General features: G+C 57.1%; 1 protein-coding gene across 2 annotated transcripts in view; it reads right to left on the reverse strand.

Annotated features, from left to right (window-relative positions):
- OSBP2 (oxysterol binding protein 2) overlaps positions 1-18,094 on the reverse strand; it is a 181,352-nt gene that overhangs the window by 16,244 nt on the left and 147,014 nt on the right. For both annotated transcript variants that reach the window (XM_011373300.2, XM_011373299.2), the window contains exon 4: positions 80-272. In XM_011373300.2, the coding sequence (XP_011371602.1) occupies positions 80-272 (193 nt within the window). The remainder of the gene's footprint in view (positions 1-79; positions 273-18,094) is intronic.

The following is an 18,094-nucleotide window of genomic DNA, read 5'->3' on the forward strand; positions in this document are numbered from 1 at the left end:
CAGCTGGACGAGGGGGAGGCTGAGGGTAGAGTGGACAGAGCACCAGTCAGATGGACAGAGGCCAGGTGGCCCCACTCACCCTCGCTGAAGCTCTTGGAGGGGTTGGCGGCCCGGCCAGGGGCGCTGCGGAAGGCCCGCTCAAGGCTGTTGTGCTGCTTGGCCAGCTGCTCAATGGTCTCCTCCAGGTGGACGCGCTGCTCTTGCTCATACTGCAGCGCACGCTGCCATTTCCGGCTGTGTGTCTCCGCTAGTTCCAGGAAGTCCCTGCAGGCCTGGGGAGGGAGCAGTGGCCTGTGAGCACTGGGTCTGGGGCGGGGTGGGGGCCTATGTGCCCCTACCCTCCCCACCCTGCAGAGCAGTGAGGAAGACCCTGGGGTGCTGGTCTCTCCTTTCTCCCCGTTCACTGGGTGGTCAGAAACACCTCTGTTGTCCTCTCTGGCTTCTGTGGGAACATGGGGACCCTGGCTTACTCATGCCAGCCCAGGGACTGCTGTGGTCAGTGTTCCACAGTTCTAATGCCACTTGAGAGCACCAAACCTGGGGTGTTGCTGGCCAAGGCTGCCTCGTCAGCAGCAGCTGGGAACGCTGGCTTTTCCTCACAGCCCAAGCTCACAGCTGCCATATCCTGTGTGTTGAACCTGAGGTCTGTCACAACCCCAGACCCCAGTGGGACCCAAGGTACCCCTGGCTGCTCAGGCCAGTCCCTGGCTTTGGCACAGAAGGATTGGGGAAAGCCATAGTCTGCTATATTGCCTGGTTCGAGGTAATGAGTCTTGTTTGGCAGAGGGACTGGAATTTTCTATTAAGTTACCTCAAAGTCTTTATCACATAACTTTGCTTTTAAGGTTCCCTCTTCAAACTTGTGGACTACTATGACATCTAGATTCTTTTTAGCTTTCCAGGTCCACAGGTGGTTCTGCCACACTCTTTTGAAGCAGAGATTGGTCATTCTGTCCCTGTCATCACAGTGGAGAGAAGGACTAAGGCCTCAGCCATCCCTGGAGGGCAGCAATGTCCACGCCAGAGGCCTCTGGGTTTGCCCTTTCTGGACTCCTTCACATAGCAGGAAGGGACGTTTCCTTGGCCCAACCTGCATTAGTGGTCCTGGCTGCCACCCCCAGCACTCCCTTCCCACACCTTGTTGCACCAGCCACTGGGCTCCACACACATCACGCTCTGTCTGACCCCGAGGGTTAGACATGCGTTCCTGGAGGGAGAGAGGCACACGGCCGCTCATCTGTTTTGAGTGTGCACAGTACTGGTGCACTCCTGCTGGTGTGGAGCTGCACTCACTGACTACCATGCAAAGCAGCACTATCTTGAAGGGCAGTCAGGAAGAACCAGGGAGGTGATGTGGAGACTCCACAGATACTCTTTTGGGGGCCACCACCACCATCAACTTGGCACCTGGGGCTAATGCCTTCACCTGCCCTCTACCTCCTGCTGCTCCTCAGACTTTGCAGGCCTTTCCCCAAGGAAGGCTCCCGACCCCGCTCGGTCAGGGCCCCGCAGACACTCTCCGCAGACACTCTCCTCCCCTGAAATTTCACATCTGCAAGTTAGTTTCTCTAGCAACTGTGCCTGTTATACTTAGTCCCACACAATCTCCCAAACTCAGCAGCTGCCCAGGAATGTTTCTTGGATAAGTGAACACCCTATGAAGGTGTGGTATCTTGGTCTCCCTCAGGGGAACGGCTCTGTGTTGGGCACCTGCCTGGGCTTGGCTGGCTGGCTGTCCTACCCTCATGGAGAGCTGAAGCCTGGTGACCCACTGGGCTGGCTTAGCAGAAAGGGTCCCCAGCCTGAGGCTCAAGAGGGCCGGCTGCTCAGCTGGCCCTAGGCATGTCACTCTTTTAACAAGGCCTGCTCCTTGTTAAGGTCACCTTCCCTCCGTCATCTCATCTCACCCCAGTGACCACATGGAGTGCGCAGGGCAGGGGCTCCTTGCCCAAGGGAACCATCAAATGCAGTGGAAAAGGGCATGTGATTGGGAGTGGGAAGGCCTGGGCTCCTACCCAAGCTACTCCACCCCTCTGAGCTGTGTCCTGTCTGTGAGACAGAACAGTAATGTCTGACAGACCCTGTGCTCATGGCCACCCTGTCTCACCTCACCCAGCAACATCCTTGAGGTAGGAGGAATGGGACCATTCCATTTAACAGATGAGGAAACCGAGGCTCAGTTTTTGGCAGCTCCCCTGCAAGGCTCTGGAAAGGAGCGTTCATGCCAGCTCAGGTTCAGGGGCCTCCCATCCTCCCCAAAAGGTCAGGGTGCAGGTTCCTGCCTGGCCACACCTAAGCCACCGTAACCCGCTCCTCCGGGAGGGGCAGGGATTTATACTGACAGGTGTCCTGGCACAGGTTGCGGGGAGAGACCTCGGGGAAGGAAAGAAATCTCCTTATGCACTTAACAGGCTCTGGGGACGGGAGAGCCTACATCCAGGGTAGTAGCACGTCTGAGGCTATTTTGAGTGTGCACAGTACTGGTGCACTCCTGCTGGTGTGGAGCTGCACTCACTGACTACCATGCAATCTGGTGACCTGCGCCCCCCGCCCCCCGGCCAAGGTGGGCCTGGGTGGGCCCAGGGAAAGCCAGCTCCAGCCTTGACTACTCCCTGGCTTGTGACCTGGAGCCAAACTTTCACCACCCTGGGTCCTATAGTGGCCTCCACCTTGCCCCTAGTTCCCACCCCACCCTCACCACTGCAAGCCTCAGGGTGGGGGCCCTGACAGCAGACACAGTGACCACCTGCCCCAGTGGCCTGACTCAAAGGCCCCTATTTGCTGAGTCTGCACCAGTGCGTGTAAGAGGCGGTAGTGGGGTGGGGGTTGGGGGTTTGTAGAAAATCACTCCGCGCCTCAGAAACATTCCAGACCCTTAAAGGAGTCCTGGAAGATGGGTGGGCAGGGACCTCCCCACCTCATTCCACAGATGGTGAAACTGAGGCTCTGAGGCCACACAGCAAGAGTCAGCAGACTCAGACCAGAACCCAGGGCCTAAACCCAGAGCTCAGTCCTCCTGAGCTGCTACTCCTGTGAGACCCGTGTCCCACATCCTTGCTTTTCTGCAGCCCTAAGCTCAGCCCCAGGGCCCAGTCAAGTTAGTCTCAGGTCCTGCCACCTGTCTGCTGATCAAAGGAGGAGTCCTAACACTATGTGAGCTCCGGCTGGCTTTGCCGCTGGCCGAGGCTGCCCACCAGGCCAAGCCAGGTGCACAGGGCATGTCAGAAACTTGCCAATAGGCCTGGTGCTGGTGGAGGAGGCACACCCTCATGTCCCGGGATGGGCACTGGGCACCGGGCCCCGGGCCCACCGCTTTAGGGAAGTCTCTTGTCGGGTCCTCCTGTCTCCCCTGAGACTGAAGCCCAGAGAGAAGGGGCTTCTCAAGTCAATAAGGGGCAAGCGGAGAGGATCCCGGGTCCACCTGGCCCCAGAGCCATGTTCCCCCCACAGAGCCAGATCATGTTCACACAAGGTGTGGCCCCTTTGCCTGTCTGCCTTGGAGTGAGGGTGCAGAGGTCCAGGCGGTGTCGCACATAGAGCCTTATTATGGACGAGACACATGATGGCTGCTTAATGGTTTCCCGGGTTCTTACTGGTCTGGGGGTGCTCTGCCCAGTGGCATGTCACCTGCTGCACCCCAGCCTGGCCTGGAAGCTGCACAAGGCCCGATGCCTCTGCCCCTGTCCTCCCCTTGGCGTTGCTCCGTCCTTTCTGCCGCCATCACTCCCTTAGTCATCTCTGTGAGTTTTAACATAGATAGCTGCTTGGCTTTCACATAACTCATGACATTTAAAATAAGACTTGTAAGCGAGGCACAAACAAGAGCATAAAATTGTAGCCAAAGATCATGGTAAATAATTCCCACAAACTCATGTCAGAAGGTGCTATACGGCCTCTGGGCTTCCTAACAGCAAAGCAGGAAAGATGATCTTAGCGCAAAGATCAACTCGGTTTCCTGCCCCCTGCCTTTGATGTTCACGAGCCATAAATACTTTAGAAATGACCATTTTCTCTTCCAAGGGAAAAGTGCTGGTTTGCTGTATTTCCCAGGACAGCTGACAGCCTCTCACAGACCTGGCCCCAAATCCTCTGCAAGCTCATCTCCTGGGGCCCTATCCCTCCCCACACCCTCGCGTGTGGCGCACCAGCATCGTGTCTTCCTCCCCTTCTCTGGCTCAATCCCAAAAACCCTTGCTTATCCTGATGCCGGCCCCAACTCCCTCATGCCACGTACCTACTGTGGGTCAAGGCTGTCTGGGGCATTCTCCTACGCACTGAGGTAGCCGTTTTAATAGCATGACAGAAGAGGGACTAGAGGCTCAGGGAGTTGAAGGGACTTGCCCAGGGCCACCAAGCAGTATGTGTAGGACCTGCATCCAAGTCCTCGTGGACCTCATCGGCAAGTCTCCTAGGGCGTAGGTGGTGTGGTATCTCATGGCCTATTCGGACTGCAGCTGGGATCCCAGAGATGCTCACTAGCAGAGATGTTAGAGAATAACCCTGTTCAAGCAAAGGGACCCAGCCCTGCCTCAGCCACGCCTGCTTCGCACCACCGTGAGTCCCTGCCTCTGGGGATGTTGCCCACATAGCCAGGGCTGCTGGCTGATAACGTGGCTGTGTGTGACCTCTACCTTGCTGCCACTGCAGGACAGGCTGGTGTGGATCAGTAGGGGGACAGAAAGTCAAATCCCTGGGATAGCTGTGGCCTCATATTGGCCGCATGTGGCTGGGCATACAAAGATCAGAAAGTGTCACAGTTGCCTGAAGTGGGGGCAGGGTGGAGGCTGCTGCACCACGATGTTTAAGGGCTGGACCGGGGCCTTTGTCACTGCCACTGGGGGTGTCATCTGCAGCAGATGAGCTACCCTGGTCACTCGGTGGGCTGTGGCGAGCCTATCTGCCCCCTCCACCCAAAGCACCTACCTGGTGTCCGTCTTCAACTCCCAGGGTTTTCTCTGGTGCTGCCGGCCTTCTTCAGGCCCCATCCTGGCCATGCAGCGGAGAAGCAGGCGCGGGTTTGGCCCCACCGCCTGGAATGCTGAGCTGGGTGGTGCACTATATGCTCCCTAAGCTGGATTAGGCCTGGGGCCCAGCAAGGGGGCTGGCTGGGGGCAGCTTGCATGGAGCCCAGGGAAGGCCTGACTGACCCAGGCTCTGCCACAACTCTCAGAGAGCTATTGCTCAGCCCTGAGTGCCTTGGGCACCAGGAAGCCCCCTCCCCACACAACACTCACTCCCAAATCACGCAAGGGCTGGGAAACAGGCGGAACAAGGAACCCAGCGTCTGGGCCCCTCACAGGCACTGCCTTGCTGCCCACCCTGGGCAGGCCCATAACCTCTTGGGCCTTGGCGTCCTCATGGGATGAACGGAGGGCTGAACCCCAGGACTCCTATGGAATCCCCAGTTCTGTGACCTGGGGTGATTGTCGTCAGGATGGAAACAGGGTTCCAGATTCCCAGTCTTGCCCCTTTCTCTCAGCCCCAGAGCTTTTGAGAGGATCCCCGAGATGAAGAGGTATGGGCACCTGCAGTCAGTGTGGTTCTACCTCTGCGGGGAGGGTGGGGAGCCAGCCCACTGAGCCACACAAAGCAGAGTGAAAACCAAAAAACCCAGGATGGAAAGGCAGCTCCCGTGAGGAGCAGACCCTGCTCAGCAACAGAATGGGGGGCCGGCAGGCCCCTGCCCACAGGGGACTCCCCCTTCCTGGCCTGGTGAAAGGCGCTGTGAGGGCTGCCGAGCCAGAGGAAACCACCTGGGGGTGAGCTGTGTGAGCTCCAAGGGGAGCTGCTGCTGGTCACCCAAATAGGTGTCCCCATGGGACAGGCACAGAGAATCTCTGAGCTGGAAACTCTTGCCCAGCTGTGCCCAGAAGGAAGGAGGGCAAACTCTAATCGCGTTTGCTGTTCCTAATCCTAATCCTGACAATGACCTCATTGCTTTCCAAACGTAGGAGGGCAAGCAGTGTGTGGGGTCAGCAGGCCTGGGTCCCCTTGCTTGTCCTATGTGGGGCCCGGAAAGGCTCTTAAGCTCTCAAGGGGGGCCTGCAGAGCCAGGACCCTGCTCAGGACTGGCCTTCAGTGGCTGCCTGGAAACCATCAGGCAGTCCCCTGCACTGTCACTGCCCTCCTAGACAGGGACGTGAGGAAGGTGCCAGAGAGTGGCTAGACATTGGGGTGGGCCGCCCTGGGACTCACAGAGGAGGTGGGAGGTGGGCCAAATGCCTGCAGGTTCCAGGCTGGTCCTACAGGGGCCAGCTTGGTGACTGGCTCTGTCTCCAGCTGTCAGCACACAGCAAGTTCCGGTAACCCTGGACGCGGAGAGTATGGGAGAAAGGGCCATGTTTCTACCTGCAGCCACCTAGGACTTGCCAGGTGCTTGACCGCCACGTGTCTGGGCGGCAGCAACTGTCAGGCTTCTGGGCTCCCTGGTGGGTCGGTCCCCAGACCCTTTGCTCTCCGTGTTTCTGGGGCTGAAGCTGCCCACCCACCATCCACCCCATCACATTGATCCTCACGTCGACGGTACTGCTGTGGACGCACCCTCACCGGCCTGTGGTCTTAAAGGTGGAAAATAGGAGAAATAATGGAGTCACGGTCTCCCTGGACCCCTCTACATGGCCAGAGGCTCACACCAGGTGACACACCGGGGATGACAGGGTCTCTCCTCCCCCTCCCACCGCAGAGCAGCCGGCTAGCCTCCTACACACCTCCTCAAGACAGGAAGGGGAGGTGCTGAGACTAAGGCCAGGTTGGCTGGCTCAGAGGCTGTCAAACTAGAAGAAGCATGGCCATCTCAGGCCTCTAAGACCAAGAGTAGGGACCCTTGGAGCTCTGACATGAGAGTCCTGGGCTCAGATGGAGGGTCTCTCTGGATCAGGATCAGCCAAGCTACCATGCTGTGTATCTATCACCGACCTGGCCCCTTGAGGCTGAGCAGCTCCCAGGGTTGGGCTGGGCATTTGCCTTTGAGCACTCCCCACTTAGCACAGGTGGCCCAGCACACACAGGGGCCATCCCTTCCCCAACACCAAGGGCATGGTCACAGCTCCTCCTTGACAGGACTGGCAGCATTGGGGAGGCAGCTTTTAAAATTTGATTCAAACTTCAAAATAGCCCTTTCCACATTCAAAATAGTTTACCCCTTGCACACAGGAACCAGAACCATCTGGCCACCAGTTTGCCAACTGATTTTAAACAGTTCTAGAGTCTATTTTTATTCATTTTCCCAGGCCCCCAAATGAGCAAGCTGTCAGCAGAACAGTGGTCAGCTGGACAGGAACCTGCCCACGGGACCGGAAGAACGAGGCGGAGCAGCCCCTGAGCCCTCGCCACTGCTCTGCTTGGGTAGGCGCAAGGAGCCCCCATGATCTCCAGAGTGGGCTCGGCAAAGCCTCAGAAGATTTCCAGCAGAAAATAGCTCCTTCTGATCCGGGTCTTTATTTCTATGATGCCCCAAATATGAGGCCTTGGCTCCAAGCTGCTGCTTCTACATCTGCATACCTGCTGTGCCTGCCCTTAACCTATCTCCACCAGTCCCCATTCGTCCCTATGCGCCTCTGTCCCTGATTCCCACTCTGGCGGTCTGCGCTGCCCCCGTGCCTCTGATCAGCCCCCCCTCCGTGCTCCCTCCGACACTTTGCTCTGCTTTGCTACTCTCTTCAACTGGAGTCAAAGCCAACTCCCTCCCAGTCTGGCTGTGCTGGGAGGTCCTGCTGCACAGGCTTTCCCAAGTCCCTGCTGTAGGAATCCGAATCCCCACCCTGCCCCCCAAAATGTGTCCCTTATGGGCCTTCATTGGTACACTGAGAGACCCACAGTGCAGTGTCTGTCTTATCTGGCCCTTTGAGGTGGGCATGGTGGGCAATCTCCCTCTCTGTTGGCCAGCACCCCTGCTGCTTTCTGTCCCCATTGGGTATCTTGGCTGTGTTTGGTTTCCTGTGGGGCTTGCCCACTGCCCAGCCCTGCTCACCAGTCGGTTGCACAAAATCTGTTCCTGGGAAAGGCCTTCCCGCATCCTGCCTGAACCGGTAGGACCAACCAGTGTCCAGCATGTGAGGGCTGGCGGGGGTAGAGGGGCAGACAGCAAGGGACCCCCATTCTTCTAGTAGCTCAGGCCCACACCTGGCAGTCCTTCCTGGCGGGCCTGGCCTCTCGCCCCCACAGCAACTCTGCTGGCCCTTCCCTCAACACACAGCAGCAGCTAGCGTCTCACCGGCTCCTCTCCTCTAGGATAAGCCACCACCCCTCCTTAGGGGACAAGAAGGGCCTCCTAAAGGGTCTCTACCCACCTGCCCCTGGCTCACAAGAGCCCATTCTCCAAGCAGCAGCGGGCTCTTACTAAAATGTGGGTTGGACCATTCTCCTTGGCTGTGCAAGCCTCATTCACAATGAAAGGCAAAACACTCAGCAACTATGCACAAGGTCTCCTACGACCGGCCTCCTGTCTCCCCAGGCCTCTCCTCCCAGTCGCCCAGGCCTTCCACTGCTCCTAGCCTGCCTGGTGCAGACTCATCCCCCACCTCCCTCCACGTCCCCCATCGCACCCCTCCCCTCCAGCCAGTCTGTGCTCTGACCTCTCGCCCCATCCCACCAGCCTGCTCTGTTTCCTCCCAAGGTCATTTTGCCTCTGACATGCCCTATCATCTCTAGTTACAGCTCCCCGGGCTTTGCTCACTGTGCGCCCAGGGCCTAGACCAAGACCTGGCTGGACCATGGAGAGATCATGGGAGGCCACTTGTGCCTCAGTGTCCACCAGGAGCCGCACTCCACCCTGTCGCAAAGTGCTCAGTGGGAGTGAGCTGGGCTGACCTGAACTCACAGCACCTAAGGGCTGTGGGGGTCATGTTTTGGAGGGGCCGAGTCCTGGGCCCTGCACGAGCCATCACCTCTGAGGAGCCTCCCCAGCTCAGGTGTGGGGCTGTATCAGGAACAGTTTGCCTTGCTCAAGCCCTACCTGTGGGGCCTGGAGGAGCAGCTGGCGAAGAACAAGCCCATGGGCTCCAAGCCCAGCGAGGGGCCCAGCACTGCAGAGGGAGATGACCACCAGCTCCTGCCAACAGCTCTTAGCGCCTTCTCTCTGGGACTGTGGCCGAGAGGAAGAGGAGGAGATGTGGTGGGTAACTTAAGGAGGTCCCAAGGGCATACGGGGCAGGGAAGTGAAAGTGAGAGTCACAGGAGCAGCACTTCTCCCACCAGGCCTGGCTGCCTGGGCCTGCAGACAGAACCTGCTTCCACAGGCCAGGAAGGGGAGCCGGGCACAGGGTGCGGGGTTTACACCCACATCACCTCCGGGCAGGCTCGCCCCCAGAATGACCATGCAACACTGTGGGTTCTGCCCTGAGCAAGGGCCGTGAGGGTTCAAGGGCAACCCATGGGGAGCCCAGGTCACCCAGAAGAGCCCTGGTGCGCTGGGGCTGGTGATAAGTGACAGGTGACACAGCTTCAGCCCTTCTGCACAGACCAAATGGTGGCCCAGGAACTGACGGCTGTGACCCCAAGTGCTCATACAGCAGCTGGGCCTATAACCCTTGGGCAAAATGACCTCTCTGGGCCTCAGGGTGCTACCTGAATAACAAATGATGACGACGGGGAAGCTGTAATGATATCGACCTCATGTGGTTGTTGTGAGGAGCAAAGTAATGGGAAGAAGGAGGGGTGGGCTGCGGTTGTCACACCACCACTATCCTGGAGGCCTGTCCTTCAAACCAAGGCACTCTGCTTTACCACAAAGATAAATACATAGAAAAAACAATAAAACTGGAATTTTTTTCACGTTATGGAAACTAATACCCAAAGCATGAGATAGGAATATGTGTTAAGTGGATCATTCTCCACGTTAAACACGACACCACCAGTCGTATCCTGGTTCCCAGGCTTGCGGTCCCCAGAGCATCTGCGCATGGGCGCACTGTGGTTCCGGCTCAGTCTAGGAACCAAAGTCGTTTCTAGTGCTGTAGGTTCCACCTAATTGACGAGCTAATTCACAGTTACCCAAACAGTAATCCAAGCAGGGAACTGCTGGGCTGCCTTTGATCAGACTTATAGAATCACCCACCAGGGAATTCTGCCAGACACTAAGCAATTCATTCATTTGCTCCTGCGTTCCTTCACAACCCATACTCTCTCTCTCATTCATCTGCCGCAGCTCTCACATGCTGGGCATGGTGTGAGGCATGGAAACCCCAGGCTACTGGGACTGTGAGGGAGACTGTGTCCTGTCTGTGCAGGGTGCCTGGTCCAGCAAGGAGGATCTGCCAATACGCTGCAGTACAAAAGTCCGTAAGATGCCATGGACTTGCAACGGTATGGTGGTCAGTGGTGCTGGGTGTGGGGATGTGGGGAGAGTGTGGCAGGGGAGAGGGCTGCTGCCTGGGAGGGAAGATGACACCCAGGGTTGACCCAGCTGGGTGGACTATGAGAAGGAGCCCTGGGAGCAGCTGTGGGCTTATGGTGGTGGTGGTGGTAATGGGGCATCCCAGAAGAGGGGATGTCCATCTGAGGTGTGACAGATGGACAGAGGCTGACAGACTGTGGCCACTTCAGATCTGGTGAGCAGTCCAGGCTGGCAGGGGACACTGGGATGGGCAGCCGGCAGGGAATGAATGGGAGATGAGACTGGGGAGGGGCTGCTGGGCCCATAGCAGGCACTCGGGAATTGTGTGAATCTCATGCCCCATTTCTCCCTCAAGGCTGAGGAGAGAAGGGGATGTGTCTGCTCCCCTTTCTAGGGTAGAAGGGTGATGAAGCCACCACCCACATAGATCTTCACCCAACAACCAGGTCCTGCCCATGGGGCCACCACGACTGGAGAACTGTCCACAGAGGCCCAGGAAGGGCAACAGGGTGGGTGGGCTTTGGAGATAAACTAGTGTGGGTCCCTGTCCCATAGTGTCACTTATGGAGAACCGCGTAAGAAGCTCAGCAACCCCCTGCTCACAGTCACAGCCCAGATGTGGCTACAACAGTAGCCACAACAGCAGCTGGCAGAAAACCTCCTTTACCCCTCCACACCCCACTCTGTGGCTACTACTTCTGCCCTCTGCAGGCCCTGCTCTGGCTAACGGAACACACAGTTGGCACCCCAGACTCATACTCCTCTGGGCTGTTGGGCCCGAGCCTGCTTCCCAGCTGACTGTGAACCTCCCAGCCCCTTTACGACTCGGCCTTTGAGTGCGAGCTTCTGTCCCTTCGTAACTACTTCTCGAGAAGGCCATACTGCTGAATCTACATGTAATGAAGCATCACTAAGAGTCCTCTGGACTGTGAGCTCCAGAAACAGGGCTAAGTCCCCATCTGGCACAGGCCCAGCGCAGCTGCTCAGGTCTGGGCTCAATTCTCATCAGGCAGGACATTCTTAACCACATGAGCCATGTGGCCACGGCTTTGCCATGCGATGAAAGGGGAGGGTTACCCTGAGTTCACGCCAGTGCTGCTGACCTGCTCAGATGCCGTCCCCAGAGGGCCCCTCCGAGGCCCACCAGGAGCCACCCTCTGAGTCCTGCCAACCAAAATTGGAAGAGGGAACAAGGCTGGGGTTTAGTATGACGTTCCCATGAAAAACGCAATCATGATTTAATTTCAGAAAGTGCTGTTCCTATTTCCTGGCGACTAGGCTGAGTCGTTCCTCTGCAAGGCGGGGTGACTAGGGTGGCATGGGGTGGTGACGAGTGGCTGTGCAGCCGAAGGCCAGGTGCAGAGCCTTCACTTTCTCACCGACCTGGTTCAGGTGAGGAAACGGGACTAGAACGGCTCTTTAATGGTAATGTAGCGCACTTCTCCCACCAGGCCCGGCTGCCTGGGCCTGCAGACAGAACCTGTTTCCACAGGCCAGGAAGGGGAGCCGGGCACAGGGTGCGGGGTTTACACCCACATCACCTCCGGGCAGGCTCGCCCCCAGAATGACCATGCAACACTGTGGGTTCTGCCCTAAGCAAGGGCCGTGAGGGTTCAAGGGCAACCCATGGGGAGCCCAGGTCACCCAGAAGAGCCCTGGTGCGCTGGGGCTGGTGATAAGTGACAGGTGACACAGCTTCAGCCCTTCTGCACAGACCAAATGGTGGCCCAGGAACTGACGGCTGTGACCCCAAGTGCTCATACAGCAGCTGGGCCTATAACCCTTGGGCAAAATGACCTCTCTGGGCCTCAGGGTGCTACCTGAATAACAAATGATGACGACGGGGAAGCTGTAATGATATCGACCTCATGTGGTTGTTGTGAGGAGCAAAGTAATGGGAAGAAGGAGGGGTGGGCTGCGGTTGTCACACCACCACTATCCTGGAGGCCTGTCCTTCAAACCAAGGCACTCTGCTTTACCACAAAGATAAATACATAGAAAAAACAATAAAACTGGAATTTTTTTCACGTTATGGAAACTAATACCCAAAGCATGAGATAGGAATATGTGTTAAGTGGATCATTCTCCACGTTAAACACGACACCACCAGTCGTATCCTGGTTCCCAGGCTTGCGGTCCCCAGAGCATCTGCGCATGGGCGCACTGTGGTTCCGGCTCAGTCTAGGAACCAAAGTCGTTTCTAGTGCTGTAGGTTCCACCTAATTGACGAGCTAATTCACAGTTACCCAAACAGTAATCCAAGCAGGGAACTGCTGGGCTGCCTTTGATCAGACTTATAGAATCACCCACCAGGGAATTCTGCCAGACACTAAGCAATTCATTCATTTGCTCCTGCGTTCCTTCACAACCCATACTCTCTCTCTCATTCATCTGCCGCAGCTCTCACATGCTGGGCATGGTGTGAGGCATGGAAACCCCAGGCTACTGGGACTGTGAGGGAGACTGTGTCCTGTCTGTGCAGGGTGCCTGGTCCAGCAAGGAGGATCTGCCAATACGCTGCAGTACAAAAGTCCGTAAGATGCCATGGACTTGCAACGGTATGGTGGTCAGTGGTGCTGGGTGTGGGGATGTGGGGAGAGTGTGGCAGGGGAGAGGGCTGCTGCCTGGGAGGGAAGATGACACCCAGGGTTGACCCAGCTGGGTGGACTATGAGAAGGAGCCCTGGGAGCAGCTGTGTGGGCTTATGGTGGTGGTGGTGGTAATGGGGCATCCCAGAAGAGGTGATGTCCATCTGAGGTGTGACAGATGGACAGAGGCTGACAGACTGTGGCCACTTCAGATCTGGTGAGCAGTCCAGGCTGGCAGGGGACACTGGGATGGGCAGCCGGCAGGGAATGAATGGGAGATGAGACTGGGGAGGGGCTGCTGGGCCCATAGCAGGCACTCGGGAATTGTGTGAATCTCATGCCCCATTTCTCCCTCAAGGCTGAGGAGAGAAGGGGATGTGTCTGCTCCCCTTTCTAGGGTAGAAGGGTGATGAAGCCGCCACCCACATAGATCTTCACCCAACAACCAGGTCCTGCCCATGGGGCCACCACGACTGGAGAACTATCCACAGAGGCCCAGGAAGGGCAACAGGGTGGGTGGGCTTTGGAGATAAACTAGTGTGGGTCCCTGTCCCATAGTGTCACTTATGGAGAACCACGTAAGAAGCTCAGCAACCCCCTGCTCACGGTCACAGCCCAGATGTGGCTACTGTTAATATTTTCTTTCCTGGCCCGGCAGAAAGCCTCCTTTACCCCTCCAGACCCCACTCTGTGGCTACTACTTCTGCCCTCTGCAGGCCCTGCTCTGGCTAATGGAACATACAGCTGGCACCCCAGACTCATACTCCTGCTGGGCTGTTGGGCCCGAGCCTGCTTCCCAGCTGACTGTGAACCTCCCAGCCCCTTTACGACTCGGCCTTTGAGTGCGAGCTTCTGTCCCTTCGTAACTACTTCTCGAGAAGGCCATACTGCTGAATCTACGTGTAATGAAGCATCACTAAGAGTCCTCTGGACCGTGAGCTCCAGAAACAGGGCTAAGTCCCCATCTGGCACAGGCCCAGCGCAGCTGCTCAGGTCTGGGCTCAATTCTCATCAGGCAGGACATTCTTAACCACATGAGCCATGTGGCCACGGCTTTGCTATGCGATGAAAGGGGAGGGTTACCCTGAGTTCACGCCAGTGCTGCTGACCTGCTCAGATGCTGTCCCCAGAGGGCCCCTCCGAGGCCCACCAGGAGCCACCCTCTGAGTCCTGCCAACCAAAATCGGAAGAGGAAACAAGGCTGGGGTTTAGTATGACGTTCCCATGAAAAACGCAATCATGCTTTAATTTCAGAAAGTGCTGTTCCTATTTCTTGGCGACTAGGCTGAGTCGTTCCTCTGCAAGGCGGGGTAACTAGGGTGGCATGGGGTGGTGACGAGTGGCTGTGCAGCCGAAGGCCAGGTGCAGAGCCTTCGCTTTCTCACTGACCTGGTTCAGGTGAGGAAATGGGACTAGAACGGCTCTTTAATGGTAATGTAGCAGGCAAATTCGAGATGTGGGCTACTTTTCTTGAAATATGAGACTCATTATGACAAATCACATACTGGGCACACCCTCTGGGCTACTGTGGGAAATAGGAGAGTCAGACCTGAGCCCAACCTCAGGGGGCACAAAGCCTGGGGAGGGGGCAGACATCAAAATAACGGGCTAAACGCCACGTGGTGGGCTCGGCACGGCACAGCAGTGGCCCCGGGTTCCAGGGGCTTCTAGCCGGGAGGAACAGCTCACTATGACAAATCACATACTGGGCACACTCACTGGGCTACTGTGGGAAATAGGTGACATCCATGTGGAGTTCTGAAGGATGAAAAGGGATCTGCCAGGTATTGAAGGGTGGGGAAAGAGTATTCTAGAAGGTACAGCACAGGCAAAGGCACAAAGGGTGAAACACTGTGGCCCTGTTCAATACTTCTGATCCAGAATCTCCTGGGGGCATCTTGTTCCCTCAAACACCTACGGAAGGGGCCATCGTCCACTTGAGGTGAGACCACTACACCGCCCATTGGGGAGCAGTTGCACAGCAATGGGCCTCGTCACTGACCAGGGTTCCTAGGATCTTGGGTATTGGCTGGAGAAGCCCCTCCCTGCCCTGCTGGGAACAAGGGATCTGACAGCTTCTGACACTGATGCCCTTACCCAGATGTGAAGGAGGTTTAACATTGTCCCTCTACTTTTCTCCTGAAGGCTGAACAGCCCCAGATTCTTGGTTGCCTTGGGGAAAAAGTGAAGATGAGGCAGCTGTCCCCTCCCCATGTGGGAAGGGTACTGCTTGCCCAGGGCCCTCTGAAGTCCCTGCAGGTTCTAGCTGGCCAGTCGTCCCTCACTTTCTGCTCCACTTCCATGACCCAGGCTCGGTCAGAGCCCAGGAGGCGGAAAACCCACAGCCATTCACCATTCACAGGAGGCCTGTGGGAATAGATTCCCCGAGGCGCGGGGGCTTCTGGGAGCTTCCCCATGGAGGGCTCGCATGGGGTGGGCAGGGGCAGGGCGGGGTGGTGGCGCTGCAGCAGGATCCCAACAATGGGGAGAAATATTTCCTTCCTCTTACAGTGAGACCTGGAGGGATCCAGGGGATGATGGTTGGTGCCTTCTGGGGACAGCTGGGGGTGGCTTCTACTCATCCCAACTCCCCAGCTTTCCAGAAAGGGCATGGTGGGGCTGTGGCCCAACGGTAAAAGGCACACCAGGGACCCAGGTCCCTGAGATTGGGGGTTCGCCTTGGCAGATGAGAGGCCACACCCTCCATGTGCTGACTTCAGAGTGGGAGGGGCTTCTGCAGCCCTGGGGGCCTCAGGCTCACCGACTCTGAGAGCGTGGGGGCCATCACTCCCCCATAGGGCCACACAAACCTAGACTTATGCCTTGGCTTGGCCACTTACTGACTGGGTGACTGTGCAGCACAGGTAACTTCTCTGAGTCTCAGTTCCTGCTCTGGTGCTCATAATATCTAATGGTGCTAATGAGGTCGTAGGGAAGGTAAGTGGTTCTGGGTGTGAATGGGCTCCTTCTGGGTCTTGGGGGTGGGAGCCACATGGTTGCCTTATTTACAAATCCTTGGTCCCACCTCCTCCTCGTAACAGGGATGGAGGTCAAAGCCTGGCCAGGGGTGGAGACGCTTTGCCTAGGTGACCCCTCTGCACACGGTGGGGATTTGGACATTTGGTGTCTAATAGCTGTCCAAACTGCGCTCTCAGAACTGACCTGGTTCCTGCCACGTGAAAAGCAGCATCAGGGAGCGTCCCTAGAGAAACACCGGCCTCTGCACTGGCCTGGGCTATAACACGGGGCCAGCACCTCACTTCTTTGTGTCCCCTTCCCCAGTGGAGGTAGATGGGGAGAAGTCCTCATGTCAGGTTCACATTAGCAGGTGGGCAGAGCCCAGTCCAGAGTGCAGCTCTCCTGTCACTCTGGTCTGACACTCCTGGTGCCAGAACTGCGAACAGGCTCATCATCAACCCCAGGGGCTATGCTTCTCATCGAACAATTCATCATGCACTTAGATGGTGAGCTGTTTTATGGCTTCGCAAACACAGATGAGACTCTGATGCCTGATAAAAGACTTTGCTAGAGATGCCAGCTGAGAAGCTCATTATCTGGAAAAAGCCAAAACTGCTTGCTCGAGACAAAGCGGCTTCAGTCTCGGCAGGCTGGGAGGCAGTGCCAGGGAAGCTGCAGGGGGTCGTGGCTTCAGGGATGGATGGGGAAATACGAACGCATCGTTATGTCATTAAATGCGTAATATCTGTGCCTGTCACTGGAAGAAGTGCAGGGACCTGGGCCCCTAGAGTCTGGGGACCAGAAGGAGGCCAAGTGGGCCAAAAGGGTGGGCATAGGAAAATGAGAGTGGCAATGGAGCCAACAGACAGGGCGGCCCCTGAGCTGCGGCCCAGCAGCCTCTCCGCATGCAGGCGCCAACTATACCCCTGAGCACTGTGGACAAAGGTCTGTGCGCCTGCTGAGCTTAAGAAGCCGGGTACCCATGGGCTACGTACCCCCAGTCTGGGAGGAGGGTACGCCTCCTCAGCCTCAGGCCCCAGGGTGGGGATTCTTGGGGCTTCTTTCTGCACCTGGGCCGCTTCAGGCCCAGAGTCTGTCTCTGGTGGAGGCAAGGCAGGTGGGGGAGTTCGGGGTGGTCCAAGCCACACCATACTGCCCTCAGACCCAGTGAAGCAGGCTTGGGGCAAATCTCAGATGCCCAGGATTTTGACTTGGGATCTTGGCCTGAGGTGGGCTCTAGCCTCCATCTTCCCCTGGCCCCTGGGTTTCCTGGTGTTGGGCTAACCTCGCCCCCTTGCTTTGGAGGCTGGGTCCCCCACCTGGGGCTCACTGGGCACCAGTACTGATTATTATCTCCAGCTAGCCTGATGGCCTGCCTGAACCATGTTCTCTGCACCTAGGCTGCCACCTCTACAGTGGCCTGAATTTCCCCATACCTCCTCTTTCTGACCCCCTTGCTCCCAGCATGCCACCCCTGGCCCAGATGTGTTCCTCCTGGGGGGTGTGCTGGGGAGGAGGCTGTTGCATTCAGACCTGTATCTGGAGGGTGGTGGCCTGGAGGAGCACAGAAAGAGGAGGGGCCTGGAAAGATGGTTAAGCATTATATTTTCTGCCACCATGGAGAGATGCTCCCGGCTCCCAGTCATAATCATGTGGCTTCCAGAACCCAGGAGAGAGCAGCGACTCCTGTGGCTGTGCCTCTCAGTTTACAGACTGCCGTTACTCATTTGGCTACTGTCGGGTTGGCCTGTCCCATGGCAGCCTCCACTCTACTCTAAAGCTCTTCTAGCTAATGGAACCGCAATGCCACCTGCCACCACATGTGCATGCCCCGTCCTGTAGCATCTGCCTTACATCCGGGAAAAAGCAGTAGCAGCTGTTGTGGGCCAATGTGACAGTGAAGTCTCTACTATGTGGGCACAGCCAGCTGCTCAACCGGGGGCCCAGGCCCGAAACACCTGCAGCCTCAACCAGATTCCACACCCAACTCTGGTTTCTACCAGACAGTTAAAAAAAGAATGTTCTTGCCCGCCAACAGCCACGTGGATGACACAGAGAAACAGTCCCCAACCTTTCTGCCACCAGAGACCGGTGCTCCTATGAGAATCTAATGCCTGATGATCTGAGGTATGAGCTGAGGCGGTGATGCCAGCGCTGGGGAGAGGCTGCAAATACGGATGAAGTTTCACTAGCTCCCCACCCTGCTTGCCTCCTG

The sequence above is a fragment of the Pteropus vampyrus genome, unplaced genomic scaffold (assembly GCF_000151845.1).
Source record: "Pteropus vampyrus isolate Shadow unplaced genomic scaffold, Pvam_2.0 Scaffold223, whole genome shotgun sequence".
NCBI lineage: Eukaryota > Metazoa > Chordata > Mammalia > Chiroptera > Pteropodidae > Pteropus > Pteropus vampyrus.